This window comes from Eleutherodactylus coqui, chromosome 1 (genome assembly GCF_035609145.1).
Source record: "Eleutherodactylus coqui strain aEleCoq1 chromosome 1, aEleCoq1.hap1, whole genome shotgun sequence".
Lineage (NCBI taxonomy): Eukaryota > Metazoa > Chordata > Amphibia > Anura > Eleutherodactylidae > Eleutherodactylus > Eleutherodactylus coqui.
The window spans coordinates 47,301,419-47,316,663 of record NC_089837.1 but is presented as its reverse complement, the minus strand read 5'-3'; the positions used below and the strand labels follow the sequence as shown (position 1 = coordinate 47,316,663).

Below are 15,245 nucleotides of genomic sequence, written 5' to 3'. Positions count from 1 at the left end.
GTAAGAAGTGATGACACTGCATTTCACGCTTGCTTTGAGGCAAAATAAACCCGGAAAGTGGTGAAGTGAGATTTCTCAGCGATTCTCAGCGACAACAGATGTTCTCATTTCTGTCCCCTTATTACATAACAGTTGATAATGTGATCAGGCTTTCTGTGGAAATAGAGCATAACGTGTACACCTAGAGGGGAGATTTGTGCAGCAGCAGCAGCCCAGTATATCCTGGAAGCATATAAATCTAGATAGATAGATAGATAGATAGATAGATAGATAGATAGATAGATAGATAGATAGATAGATAGATCTGTGCAAATGTTTTAGGCAGGTGTGGAAAATATGTTGCAAAGTATGAATGCTGTCAAAAAAGGTGTTACTAGTTTATTTTTGTTAATTATTAACAAAATGCCTGACCAAAAGCCAATTTAAAAGCAAATCAAAATTTGCTGTGACCACTCTTTGCCTTCAAAGTAGCATTAATTATTTTTCAAGGCGCACTTGCACACAGTTTTTGAAGGAACTCAGCAGGGACATCTTGGAGAACTAAGCACAGATCTTCTGTGGATGTCAGCTCGCTCAAATCCTTCTGTCTATCCATGTAATCCCAGACTTCCAGGACTCCTTGTTCTTCTTTACGCTGAAGATAGTTCTTAATGACACCGGCTGGATGTTTGGGGTCGTTGTCCTGCTGCAGAATATATTTGGAGCCAGACAAATTCTATTCTTTCTTGTCAGCACTTGAGCACTTATGTCCACAAGTGCCTAAAACTTTTGCCCAATACACTATATATATATATATATATATATATATATATATATATATATATATATATATATATATATATATATATATATATATATATATATATATATATATATATATATATATTGCTACAGTTTATTACAACTTGTTGCAAGCAATCTACTGTGAAATCTCAGTTTGCACCTCAACACCTGCACCTCAGTGCGAATGTAGTAGATTGGTGATACACAAGCCACACCAAGTTGTAACCAGATGTTGCTACATGTGCTTCCTCCTCCTTCAGATACTCTCCATCCACCCCCAGAATCTCCTCCATATTCCATTTTGTACATTGCATTTATGTGTTCCTGTATATTGCACAGAAGTTGCTTGAGTCTTGGCTTCCTCTCCTCCTCCTCCTCCTCCCATTCATGGTGACGCTATCCAAGACGCCCTGCCCTCCTCCTCCTTGTGTTTTATTTGATTAAGTGAAATGGAGCACATTGGCTTGATGAGGCTGCTAATAACACGTAGATAATGCTTTGCTGTTGACCCCTATGAGATGCACTTTTCTATTTCACACAATGAGCCTTGGTGTGCCTTTGTCCATTACAGAAGAGGCACTTGAATGACAGCTTCTTAAGACATTTAAGAGTCTAGTAGCCAGCCCTACTAAATCCTGACCCTTCCTGCTTTGCAAAGAAAGAGTCTCTCGTCTTTGTTTGCCTGCGGCCCCTTATTAAGACACCTTCCTCATTTTAACACTTGAAAGCAAAACCATATTAACTCCCAATTAAAAACCAGTCTCCAGTCTTATGTCTTCGGGCTGTGTCTCCACTTCTGAGGAGGTGTCTATTATCACAATCCACACATGCAAGGCTTCCTAGATTCCTAGTCTATTTGTTCACATGTATCCCCTACATTGAAATACCCTGTGTCTATACAACCTGTTTGCTTTGTGTCAAATATACATTGACGTATAGTATAAAGCTGCGTCAAAACGTATCAAAAATGCATCAAAATGTATCAAAATGCATCAAATTGTATCAAAATGTATTAAAATGCAGCCCGTCCCATTAGAAATCTCTATTATATTATATATATTAGGTTTCATCTTTTAGCCGCTTTAACAAAAGCAAGGCAAAAAAATCGATTTACTTATATGATTATTAGATTTCCTCCATATTTACCTTTATTATATGTTGTCTTTACAAATACCTTAAAATGCAGTTTCCTGTTGTTATTGCATTGCCATTTTATTATATCTTTGTGCATCGTTTGCATTTGTCTCCAAGTAATTCCTATTTGGTTGCATTTTTATTGCATTTTTAACCTAAGAATCCGATAATAAAAAAAATTCTAAAATGTACAATAAAATAGCATCGACCTAAGCAAAGTTAAAGCAGTAAGATTAAGAAAGAAATGGATAAAATGTCGAAAGATCCCAGAGATCCCTATTAGGGGAAGATACAATATTTATTCCTTGTCTCTTGGGATGAAGCTGCTCTATCTATTGTCCTCCCATTTCTCACTGCTGATGCTTAATTTTCAAAACTTCTATATTGCCAAGGGACCTACGACATCAGCTAAAGAATTATCCAGCAACTACAAAATCTGATCCAGGGAGCTGGTTTTGAGCAGAGGGGAAATTTTTTTCCTCCTGCAGCTTTTTCAGGGAGAGTAGGCGAAAGAAGGTCTATCTGCAAGCCCCGCATTATCTTCTGGAGAAGCTACAGGAGAGGATTCTTCTAGGAGAAGTCTAGATATATCTAAACTAAAAAAAGGGCAAACATGTCAACTTCATTCCCAGGACTGGTCCATGATTCAGAGGTATATTTTATCTTTCTTTATTTGCTTTGGTGTTTTTATCACCCCTAATCCTTGTTGCAACCGTTACAGTCAATGACTATGGGCTTCTGCAAAAAAAAAAAAAAAGTTACAGAAGAAGAGAAGGAAGGAAATTCGTTATGACATCTGTCGTCTGGAATGGCATTCTGCAATACAACAGTTGTTATAACGAAAAAGTAGGGGAAAAATAATCCCTGGTAAAGCGCTACAGCATAGGGGGGCATGCTAGATCTGCAAGAAGTGATCATCAGATGCTTTGATAGACAGACTCAGAGGTTTGTGTGGGGAAGATGGGGTGTGTGTGTTATGATTTAGGGGAGATCAGTTCTGGAGTTTTTGCTTTTAGGGTCTTATGGTTGGTGATTTTATGAGTCAAGATTGAGTTCTTGGAGGAATTGCGCTTCTATTGGACTGCTTTACTACATTGCACCTGGATTAGAAGACTTGAGGACTGTTCTGTTGTCGGTACTTGCTATTTTAAATGACAAACCTATTTTTTCCTGTCTTTTTCTCTCCCTTCCTTCTAGATACGTCATGATGGATCAAACAGTTACCGTTTGATGCAGCTTGGGTGTCTGGAGTCTGTGGCCAACTCCAGTGTCGCCTATTCTTCCACGTCTCCTCTAACTTATTCCACCACTGGAACTGAGTTTGCATCCCCGTATTTCTCTGCAAATCACCAATATACTCCACTCCACCATCAATCCTTCCACTATGAGTTCCAGCATAGTCACCCGGCGGTCAATCCTGATGCTTATTCTTTAAACTCCTTGCATCATTCCCAGCAATACTACCAGCAGATCCACCATGGGGAGCCTACAGATTTTATTAACCTCCATAACGCCCGGGCGCTCAAGTCTTCCTGCCTGGACGATCAGAGGAGAGACTTTGGGTGTCTAGATGCCTACAGACGGCATGACTTGTCTCTTATGAGCCATGGATCTCAGTATGGCATGCACCCAGATCAAAGGCTTTTGCCAGGATCCAGCTTGGGTCTTTCTGGTGCTGGAGGGGACGATTTCCAGGTAGGAAATGAAATTCATTTTTATTCTTTATAGTGCGACAGTATCATTCCTGTCAACAAAGGAAAATATGAAAATTCCTATCTGCTCATAGCTTAGGTGTGGCGGAGAACCTGGTCTCAAAACTATCAAGGTGTAGAGAAAACATATTGTGGGACTGTGTTAGCCAAAAAAATCCTTGTTATAATAAATACTCTTGTATAAGAAGAGCACAAAACTATTATAGAGGTGATTCAAGTCATATACATGCAGGCTTTTGAGGTTGCTTTATGCACCTTCATCAAGCTGTAGTGAGATAATAACTGTCTCTAATCTGCTGTATATAAATATGTTTCCTCGGGCATAATCTGACTAAACCTAATGACGAGGCATTAAGTAGCCTCAAAAGCTTGCATATAAAAGGTTTTTGATACCCAATAAAGGTATCACCTCCACAATACTTTTGTCTGGTTAATATTACAAGTCTCAGAATTATAAAACTACTAATATATTAATAGATAGATAGATTCAAATAAGTTTTCTTTTGCAGGATTAAATCGACATCAGTATTGGCAAAGCGGATAGGGTAGGGTGAAAAACAGGGCCGGGGATTTAGGAGGTAAGGGTACTTCTGAAGTGAGGGGCATAGAGTTTCCTGGCATATACATATATATGCCATGGATTATATACATATATAATCCATGGCATATATGTATGCGCATATACCTCATGACATATGTGTATATGCATCATGCATCAGGTAGAATACCTGCCTTATTTTTCTCCCTAGATCTTTAATTCCATAACTACAGAGAAAAAAAAGCGACCAATTTAAATAAGAATAAATGGAGAATAATGGGGTAAAAAATAAATTAGGATGAAAACAAGGCATCAAAAGATAAAAAAAAGATGATTTAAAAAAGATCAAATAAAAAAATCGAAAATGCCTAAAAAGTGTAATAAAAAGGGAGGTAAGATATAAAAAATGAAAAATCAAAAAATAAAATAATCTTTAAGAATCAAATAAAAAGTCATGGGAATAAAATGGGACAAGGGGATACAATAAAAAAATATAAAATAATTTACGACACAGTATAAAGGAAGTACATGCTATTAAGCATAGAGAAAATATACAAGTAAAAACTGGACTGATAATGATGTGAAGATATAATAAAACACGGAAAATAAGGATGAAAAAAGAAAACGGCATAGGAATAAAACATATCTAATAACAATAACAATAATAATAGTACTAGTAGAAGCAATAATAATAGTAAATAGGAATAAAAATATATACACAAATAATAAAAGCCGTAGATATAAAAGTCAAAGTAGGAGATTATATATAAATAAAACAGAGACAGAAGGAAGTTGTATAATTCTTGCTCGCTGTGTAAAGAAGTGTCAGTAAACGTGACTTTCCTTGTTTAAGTGAGTAAATCATTGTAGCGGGCAGTGTCTCTCACAAGCTCTAGTCCTACAACAGGCTCTTTAAAGTGGATAAACCCTTCCAGTTTTCAATAGGAGAGCGACTCATTCTTTTTATTCTTTTCCACGTCTGCTGCTGATTTTCTCAATCTGTACAAATTTTTTTTCCTTTGCCAGTCACCAAGCATGGCATCATTCAAAAGAGGGATTAGAAAATTTGCAAGGGGGGGAGACAAAAGCTAATTCCCCAGCAAAAGAACACCGTAGTTTATCCAATTTGCGACTTAAACCTATTCAACTGGTCATTTATGCAATGTCATCCGACCAAACAGCATGTTACAAGTTACCAAGAAGACAAAAAAAGAAACACTAACCAATCCATATGCCGAGACTAAAATAATCTGCCAGATGTTCCCCAGAATAATATTTATTGAAACTGTAAGATTTTTTTTTTATTTATTTTTTTATACAAAATGAAAGCATTTGTCGGCTATAACCGCATCGCATGGCCAAATGCACGCATTCTATTCAGTAGTTTATTTAGCCCATTTAGAGTAATTAATGCCAGAAATGTAAATATATTTCCCTGTGTGGAATAGTAAATGAGCCCCCCAATACTTTGCAGGGTGTTTAAGTCAAGGGAACAGATGCAAACAGTCTTGCGGCTGCTAGACGCATCTTTGAGTCCCCTAAAAAGATTTTCCATGGGCAACAAAAGCTCCTGTCACACCTTTTCTCATCACGGCGGTAATTTATACAGAGCCTCACGTTTTCTCTTCTATCGATTTCATAATCACTTTAAGGCAGAACTCAAACGTGTGTTTTTTCTGAAGAGATCTTACAATTCGGGTTTAGAAAGAAAACGTCGAGACTGTAAAGGGCTGCTGGGGGGGAGAGAAAGAGGTGACATGACCTGACTGCCTTATCCCACCGTTTGCCAGACTGGTTTTTCAAAGCTTTTGAGGCCTGGAAATTATATCTAGAAGATTATAGACATTAGAAATGCAGCAAATTATCGGTATTGTTGGTAAAAAATTGGAATAAAATATGTTTAAACATGGTCTCCTCATACATATTCAGTGTGCATATGGTTTATAATCGTGATAATAGTATGTGCATGCAAGAATATAAGCTAAACAGATATATCAATGATAGATAAATAGATAGCTAGTTTAAGATAGATATGAGATAGATAGGTAGATAGAAAGATAGCTATAGATAATTTGAGATAGATAGATATTAGATAGATATATAGATAATATGAGATAGATAGATAGATAGATATGATATAGACAGATATGAGATAGATAGATAGATATGAGATAGATAGATAGAGACAAATATGAGAGAGATGGATGAATGAATAGATGGATAGATAGATAGATAGATAGATAGATAGATAGATAGATAGATAGATAGATAGATAGAACCTCGAAATGTGTTTTGACTTTCATTTCTATTTCTCTATTTTTTTTTTCATTCATTCTCTTCCTCTTTTGCAGGGATCGGTTGAGGCCCAGTGTGGACTTGTGCTTAACAGTCAGGGAGGTGTAATAAGAAGAGGTAGGTGCTCCTATCTTATAATGAAATGTTTATGAACTGTCTGGTGTGTATTATAATATGTATAGCCATACAGTACCGACTACATCCTGTCATACAGAGTCACAGCTTACTGACACATGGACATACAGCAGGTTTATTCCTTATTATGAGGACTCTTGTTTGCTAGAAGCAGTCATTGTCTTCGGCAGTCTGTTTACTGGGTTCTCCACCTGCTGCTTGATGTATTTTCTCTGTGTTCCATACATTGCAGAGATGAAATAGTTAACTGTTATATACAAAGCCTTTATATCTGTATAGAGGCCCGTGTATTATATTATCTATCTATCTATCTATCTATCTATCTATCTATCTATCTATCTATCTATCTACCTACCTATTTATTCTTTCTATCTTATATATGTCCATGTAATATGTAGATTTCAGAATAGCTCACATAACTCACCGCAAGACACAGATTGGAATGAATCGACTTATTGCAATCCTTACATATGGATATTTGCATTCATAGTCCGTTTTATCCTTTTTTAGTTCATCATGTTGCATTTACCTATGTAATATTATGATATGATATTTATAAGTAGAGCATCCAAAAGTAAAACACACAAATATATATATATATATATAAATATATATATAGCTAAATGAGTAAAGCATTAATATATGAAGTGTATACTATATATAAATATATATACACACAGGTACTAATGCATCTGTACACGTGCTTAGAAACACACATCGATAGAAAGACAGATAGATAGATATGAGATTAGATAGATAGATATGAGATAGATAGATAGATAGATACATACATAGGAGATAGATACGGAATAGATAGGAGATAGATAGATATGAGATAGATAGATAGATAGATAGATAGGAGATTAGATAGATAGATTGATATGAGATAGATAGATAGAAGACAGATAGACACACATGCGCACACAAATACATACTGTAATATAGACGCATAAAGCACTCCCAGATACATTGACACATACACAGCCAAATACATAAATGCAGTACTATACATGCATGAAGCCGTACAGTACATACATGCATGCACACAAAGGATAAGTACTTCCATGCCTCAGTGCAGTACATAGGAAGGAGGCAGTAGGAGGAGAGGGATGGTGCTGAACGGACAGCTCCTCTCCCGGCGATATCAGGAAAGTCTGCACATATTTGTATTGTCTTAACTAATATGAAGAATTATTCTTATTATTTCAATAGTTTGCCAATAATCTTGTGATAATTAGTTCCGTGTAATTACCCTAAGGGCCAGTTATTTAATTTAGATAGCAGTAAATGAACAAGATCGAGCTTTACCAAACCAGTAAGGTATGATATGTGATATATGATAATTATATGAGAATATAATCTCCAATGCTAACCATATATTAAGTAGGATGTACACCAGCAATACCCAGATATCACTTACTAAACACCAGGACACATAATGAAACACATAATAGTATTATTATCATTATTACATGTTAAAGGGACAAATTATGCCAACATCTATCTTTATCATATCTATCTATCTATCTATCTATCTCATATCTATCTATCTATCTATCTATCTATCTATCTATCTATCTATCTATCTCATATCTATCTATCTATCTATCTATCTATCTATCTATCTCATATCTATCTATCTATCTATCTATCTATCTATCTATCTCCTATCTATCTATCTATCTATCTATCTATCTATCTATCTATCTATCTCATATCTATCTATCTATCTATCTTATCTATCTATCTATCTATCTATCTATCTATCTATCTATCTATCTATCTATCTATCTATCTATATATCTCATATCTATCTATCTATCTATCTCACATCTATATATTAATATGTCTATCATCAATCATTGATTATCTTTTCTTTTTTTTAGCATATTTAGCTATTTCCTTTATTCACATCTTAGAAAGCCAAAGGGCTACCCCAAAATTGAATGCAGGAAGTAGTGAATAGATTAATAGTGCACTAGCAACATGCATACATCATAAAATGTGCCAAAAGGACTTAAAATCTAAAGTCTATCTGATCTACCATTGTAGTGTTGATCTACTTATTTTAGTTATCAACTATTCCAGGCTGAGGAAAGACTAACTGCCGTGTTGGTCAATGGGATGATTGGCAGGAAATCCGAAAAATGTCAAAACTCAAAGCCCCCACTTTTTGTCATTTCTCTACTAAGACCCTCCACATGGGTTTGAATACTATTAACAGCAATTTGATAAAGGAATTTCCTTTCCTACGCTGTAGACCTCAGCCCTAGTATTCCATTGGTCCTTTCATCCAGATGGGTGTTGTTCATTGTCTGAGCGCCTTGTTTTGAGAATGTTCTACCACAAGGCCTGGGATCGTAGGGACTAGATATAATATTTGCAGCTGAAGTGACGCAAAGATCCCGCTGCTATCACTTCTAGTTAATGGTGTGCACCACATCCCCTCCAGCTCCTCTACTCTCCCCATCACAACCAATAATCTTTACTCTGTCTGCTTCTTGTGTATCGATGCTTTTTCCAGCCTAAGGCACCTACTTTGATATGCTAATATTTCCGAGTAGCAAACTCTGCAGAGATCATATTAATGTTGTTCATACAGAGTCGAGCTTTTGCCTTAGTTGAATATTCAGATAACCAATTTCAAAAGAAATTACTAAGAAGCCGGGCCGCTATTTACAGGAGCAGGCAGTGTTTTTAATCATTAAAAAAAAAATCTACTTTTTTTTTTTTCACGACTTTTTTTTTTTTTTTGTCGGAGAATTGATGCTTAGTTAAAAAGATCAGTGTGTTTTCTGAAGAATTGTTTGATAAAAAGTCAAATGTACAGCCGTATGGAGTGGAGCTTAATGTATAAGGTGGGGACAAGGTTCTAAATATTTGGAGACAAAGAAGGAAATAACAAAAAAAAAAAATAACATGGTGACATTTTGGCCCGTAACCGTTTCATGATATCTCGATGATGGAGTCCAAAAAAACTCATGTTCCTCTTTGTGATCATGCAGCCTGGACGCCCCAGGCAAATTTCAAAAAGCTTAAATACTACTATCGCCTCTAGGCCATGAAGAGAGGACAAGACTAACGGCAACAAGGTTTTTTTTCTTCCATTTGCCCTTGGCAACATAAAATACAAACTACTTTGAATCAAAAACATTTTTGGGGAATTAATATGATCTGAACTCCTTTCAGTTTTAAAAGATCTTGAGATTGTCAAATCGCTTAGAGGTGACTGACATGCGGATAGCGAGGCGTTTACTTCAAGATACAAACGTCAGATCTTATTTGGTTAAAACAAAACCTCTAGACCGGGCCTGAATCACTAGAGTAATGTCTGCCACTTAGCAGAGGGCCATTCGTCAATGCCCAGGTGCCAAAGAAAGGGGTGAACAAGCTTCAGTGATTATAACGGAAAGGCACTCCACCCATCACTACATCCCATAGACATATAACATGTTCCTGCTGCATTACTAGACTAATATGTGCCCATATATCTGTGCCTGGGTGCCAGGGCAAGGTGTATGTGGGAAGCTTCAGTGATTATAATGGAAAGGCACTCCACCCATCACTGCATCCCATAGACATATAACATGTTCCTGCTGCATTACTAGACTAGTATGTGCCACACAGCAGAGAGCCATATATCTGTGCCTGGGTGCCAGGGCAAGGGGTATGTGGGAAGCTTCAGTGATTATAATGGAAAGGCACTCCACCCATCACTGCATCCCATAGACATAGAACATGTTCCTGCTGCATTACTAGGCTAATACCTGCTAATTAGCAGATCGCTATTCATGCATGCCAGGATGCCAGGGTAAGGGGTTGGATAACGTAAGTCATTGAGATAAGAAGACACTCCACCCGTGCCTACATGCTATAGGCGTACAATATACTCCTAATGTGTTACTAGACTAATACCTGCTACTTAGCGGAATGCTGTTTACTCATGCCAAGATGCCAGGGTTAGGGATTGGTAAACTTAAGTCATTGCAACAGAAAGGCACTCCAGCCGTCACTGCATCCTATATATACACACTATGTTCCTACTGCATTACTAAACTAATATCTGCCATATTGCAGAGGACCATTCATCAATGCCTCGGGGCCAGGACAAGAGATGTGCAAGTTTCAGTCACTATAATGGAAAGGCACCCCACCCATCACTATATTTCATCGATATGTAACATGCTCCTACGGCGCTACTAGACTAATATCTGCTACTTAGCAGAATGCTATTCATTCATGGCAGGATACCAGGGCAAGGAGTGTGTGGGAGACATCAGGGATTATTATGGCACTCCACCCATCTTTTCAACCCATAGATACATCATATGTCCCTATTGTATTACTAGAGCAATATCTACCATAATGTAAAGGCACTCCACCCATCACTACGTCCCATAGACATATAACATGTTTCTACTATATTACTAAACTAATATCTACCATATTGCAGAGGGCGATTCATCCATGTCAGGATGCTAGGGAAAGGGGTTATAGTGGGAAAGCGCTCTATTCATCACTTGATCCTATATATATACACAATATGTTCCTATTGTATTACTAGATTAATACCTGCCATATAGCAGAGATCCATTTATCAATGCCTGGGTGCCAGGACAAGGGGTGTGCAAGCTTCAGTCATTATAATATAAAGGCACTTCCCCCATCACTACATCTTATAGACATATAATATGTTTCTACTCTATTACCAAACTAATATCTTCCATACAGCAGAGAGCCATTCATCTATGCCCGGGTGCCAGGGCAAGGGGTATATGGGAAGCTTCAGTGATTATAACGGAAAGGCACTCCACCCTTCACTGTATCTGAAAGGCACATCATATGTTCCTCCTACATCACAATACTAATGATTGACTCTTAGCAAAGGCTATACTTTAATTCTCAATGTTCCTCTACGTCACTAGACTGATATCTGCCACTTAGCAGAGGGCCATACATAAATGCCAGGATGCCAGGGCATAGGGGTGTATGGGAGTCTTCAATAATTATAACGAAAGGCACTCCATCCGTCATTTGATCATATTCTATATAATATGTTCTTACGGTATTACTAGACTAATATCTCCCACATAGCAGAGAGGAATTGATCTCTCTGTCATGTCAGGATACCAGGGCAAGGGGTGTGCAAGCTACAGTCAATATAATGGAAAGGTACTACACCCATCACTACATCCCATAGACACATCAAATTAAATCATACTTCATCACTGTACTAATATTTGACTCTCGGCAAGGTGTTCTTCAATGCCAGGATGCAAGGGTCCAGGGCATGTGGAGAGCTTCAGTAATTATGAGGATTCAACAGTCCAGCCATTACTGCATCCCACAAAACAGATGCAACATGTCTTTCTACTTCACTAGACTAATATCTGGCACTTAGCAGGGGGTCATGCATAAAAGCCAGGATGCCAGGGCACAGAGGTGTATTCACTAATTAGGAAATGGTATACCACTCAGAACTTTATCCCATATGTACATAGTATGTTCCTACTGCATTACTAGACTTACATAACAAGGCATTATGTATCAATGCCAGGATGCCAGGGCAAAGTAAGAATGGGAGGCTTCAGTCATTATAATAATGGAAAGGCAATTCATGCATCCCATAGACACATCATATGTTCCTACTACATCACTACACTAATGTTTGACACTCAACAAAGGCTGTGATTCAATGCCAGGATGCAAGGGTACAGGGCATATGGAAGCTTCAGTAATTATAAGGATACAACAATCCATCCATCATTGCATCCAATCCCTCTACTTCACTAGACTGCCACTTAGCAGAGGGTCATGCATGAATGCCAGGATGGCAGGGAATGGGGTATATGGGAGACTTCAGTCATTATTAATGAAAGGCACTCCACCCGTCACTATATCCCATAGATACACAATATGTAGCTACTATATTACTAGACTATTGTCTACCACATAGCGGAGAGTCATGTATCAATGCCAGGATGCCAGAACAAAGGGATTGTGGGATTCATCAGTACAAGCAAATGGTTAATAACCCATCATGATATCCCACAGACACATCATTTGTTCCTACTAGATGTCCACTAATGTCTGACGCTCAGCAAAGGCATACTTCAGTGCCAGGATGCCAGGGCATGGGGAGGATGGGAAGTTTATCTTATTATGAGCCGCTTATGAGAAAGCCATATATCTATGCCAGGGCAAGGAGCGTTTGGGAGGCTTCAGTCATTATAATAGAAAGGCACTCTTCCCATCACTTCATCCCATAGATGCATAACATGATCCTACTGCATTACTAAATTAATATTTGCCAAGTAGCAGAAAGCCATTTTTCCTGCCAGGGCAAAAGATACATATAAAGCTTCAGTGGTTATAAAGGAAAAACATTCCACCTGTTACTTCACCCCATTGACATCTACAATAACCTGTCCTACTATATCCCTTAAATAATACCTACCGCTCAGCTCAGGTCATGTATCGATGCCAGGACAAGGAGTATATGTTAGACTTTACATCTTGTAGTGGAAAGGCACCCCCCTCCTATTACTTCATCCCATGCATGCATGTTCCTACTATAGCACTAACCTAATATCTGACACTCAACAAAGGTCATGATTCAATGCCAGGTTGTCAGGATACATGGGGGCTTTAATCATATAAAATATAAGGTGAGAAATACTTCACCCATCATGTCATCCCATATATCGCATCACTAGACTAATATATACCACCTAGCACAGGGCTATTCATTAATGACGGGATGCCAGGGTGCTGGAGGCTTCAGCTGCAATAAGGGAAAGGCACTCCTAACTTCACTTCATCCCACCAGCACATTACATGTTCCTACTGCATCACTAGAGTAAGATCTGCCACTTAGGAGAGTGCTATGTATTAATGCCAGGATGCCCGGATAACTGGTATATGCCACACTTCTGTCATTATAAGGGGGAAGAACACTCCATGCGTTACTGCATCCCATTAATACAAAACATGTTCCTACTGCTTGTATAGATTATATAGTTAAATAGATTAACCCCTTTAGTGGCACGCCCGGAAAATCTCCTAAACATCGGTGTTGAAATGTGCTGAAGACTACCTAAACCTGCCACGGAAGGGGTTAATATCAATGCCAGGATGTCCAGGCAAGAAGTATACGTGAAGCTTCACTTATTATAAGGAAAGTACAGTCAACCTGTCACCTCCTCCCATAGACAGAAAACGTGTTCCCACTGCTTCTCTAGATTACTATGTGCCACTTATCAGTGGCCTACAAATTAATGCCAGAATGCCAGGCACGAGGTCATTATAAGGCCACAGTCATTATATGGGAGACACTCCACTTCATCACCTCATCCCAGACTAATATCTGCCGCTTTAGAATGGACCATGTACCAGTGCCAGGATGCCAGGTCATAGGGTACATAGGAGGTTTTCGCTTACTTCATCCCATGGCCACATAGCATGTCCTTAATACATCACTACTCAGCAAAGGCCATGTATCAGTGCCATGATACAAGACCACCGGGGTATATGGGAGGTTTCAAACATTATAAAGAAATGACACCCTTCATCCCATATCACTAGAGTGAAATCTGCCACTTAGCGGAGTGCCATATATCAATGCCTGGACGCCCCGAGTATATGGATGGTTCAGTCATTATAACTTTATCTCATAAACATATACATGTCATTACTCATCGCCTGCCACAGAGTATATTGGGGGCAGCAGTCATTAAAAAGAAAGTATACACCATGCGTTACCAGCTCCCATAGACACATACATGTCCCTATCACATCATGTTATTGTTCTCAGTATGAGAAACCAGGTAATCTTGTAGATATGATACCTTTTAGTGGCTAACAAAAAAGAAATTGTTATAGCTAGCTTTCGAGGCTCCTTGACATCTTGATTAGGATTTAAAGCCTTTTAAGCCTGATGAAGAGGCCAAGGTGCCTCAAAAGCTAGCTATAACAATTTCTTTTTGTTAGCCCTTAAAAGGTATCATATCTACAAGATTAGAGAACAATAACATTTTGTCCTATTGTCTAACACGGTACCAAACCGTTTTCAGTTTACCTATCATATCGGTAACATAACAACAGAGCCTGTATAGGGCCATGCAACCGTGCCAGGATGCCAGGAGACAGGCTACTGTATATGTCACTTTACCCCTATAATGCATTGGGTAAACCTGTGTGCCCCCACATCACTGATAGGGGACTTATACATGTGTGGATGTAGCTGCCTGTCTAGGCCTTCATAGGGAGCCCATTATAGAGGAGTGTTAATGGAACCATTTGTGGGGATGGATAAAGCACTTATATTTATTCTTACTCTTCCCTGAGAGGCCGAGCGTGATGATATAAAGGTATACAGTAGAATGCCTCACTTCTGTTGTAGAACATGTGTCCTTATGGACTTTAACAAGGAAATCAGGCATGCTATTGCATTGAGTGTAATGTGGGATATCACATACCAGGGTAGCGTAATAGGACTATAATACACAAAGAGAAGTGATATTGTTTAAAATAGTATATTAAAGACTATTAAAGAATAAAAGAGTTTAGTATAGTGTAGTTTACGGCGTTTTATGGTATGTAGTTTAATATAGCGCAGCATGCTATAGTATAGTGCAGTAAAGGGCAGT

General features: G+C 38.1%; 1 protein-coding gene across 1 annotated transcript in view; it reads left to right on the top strand.

Annotated features, from left to right (window-relative positions):
* The first annotated feature begins 2,530 nt into the window (after positions 1 to 2,530).
* TFAP2D (transcription factor AP-2 delta) overlaps positions 2,531 to 15,245 on the top strand; it is a 34,690-nt gene continuing 21,975 nt past the window's right edge. The window contains exons 1-3 of the mRNA XM_066595349.1: positions 2,531 to 2,569; positions 3,115 to 3,612; positions 6,519 to 6,579. Of these exons, the coding sequence (XP_066451446.1) occupies positions 2,531 to 2,569; positions 3,115 to 3,612; positions 6,519 to 6,579 (598 nt within the window). The remainder of the gene's footprint in view (positions 2,570 to 3,114; positions 3,613 to 6,518; positions 6,580 to 15,245) is intronic.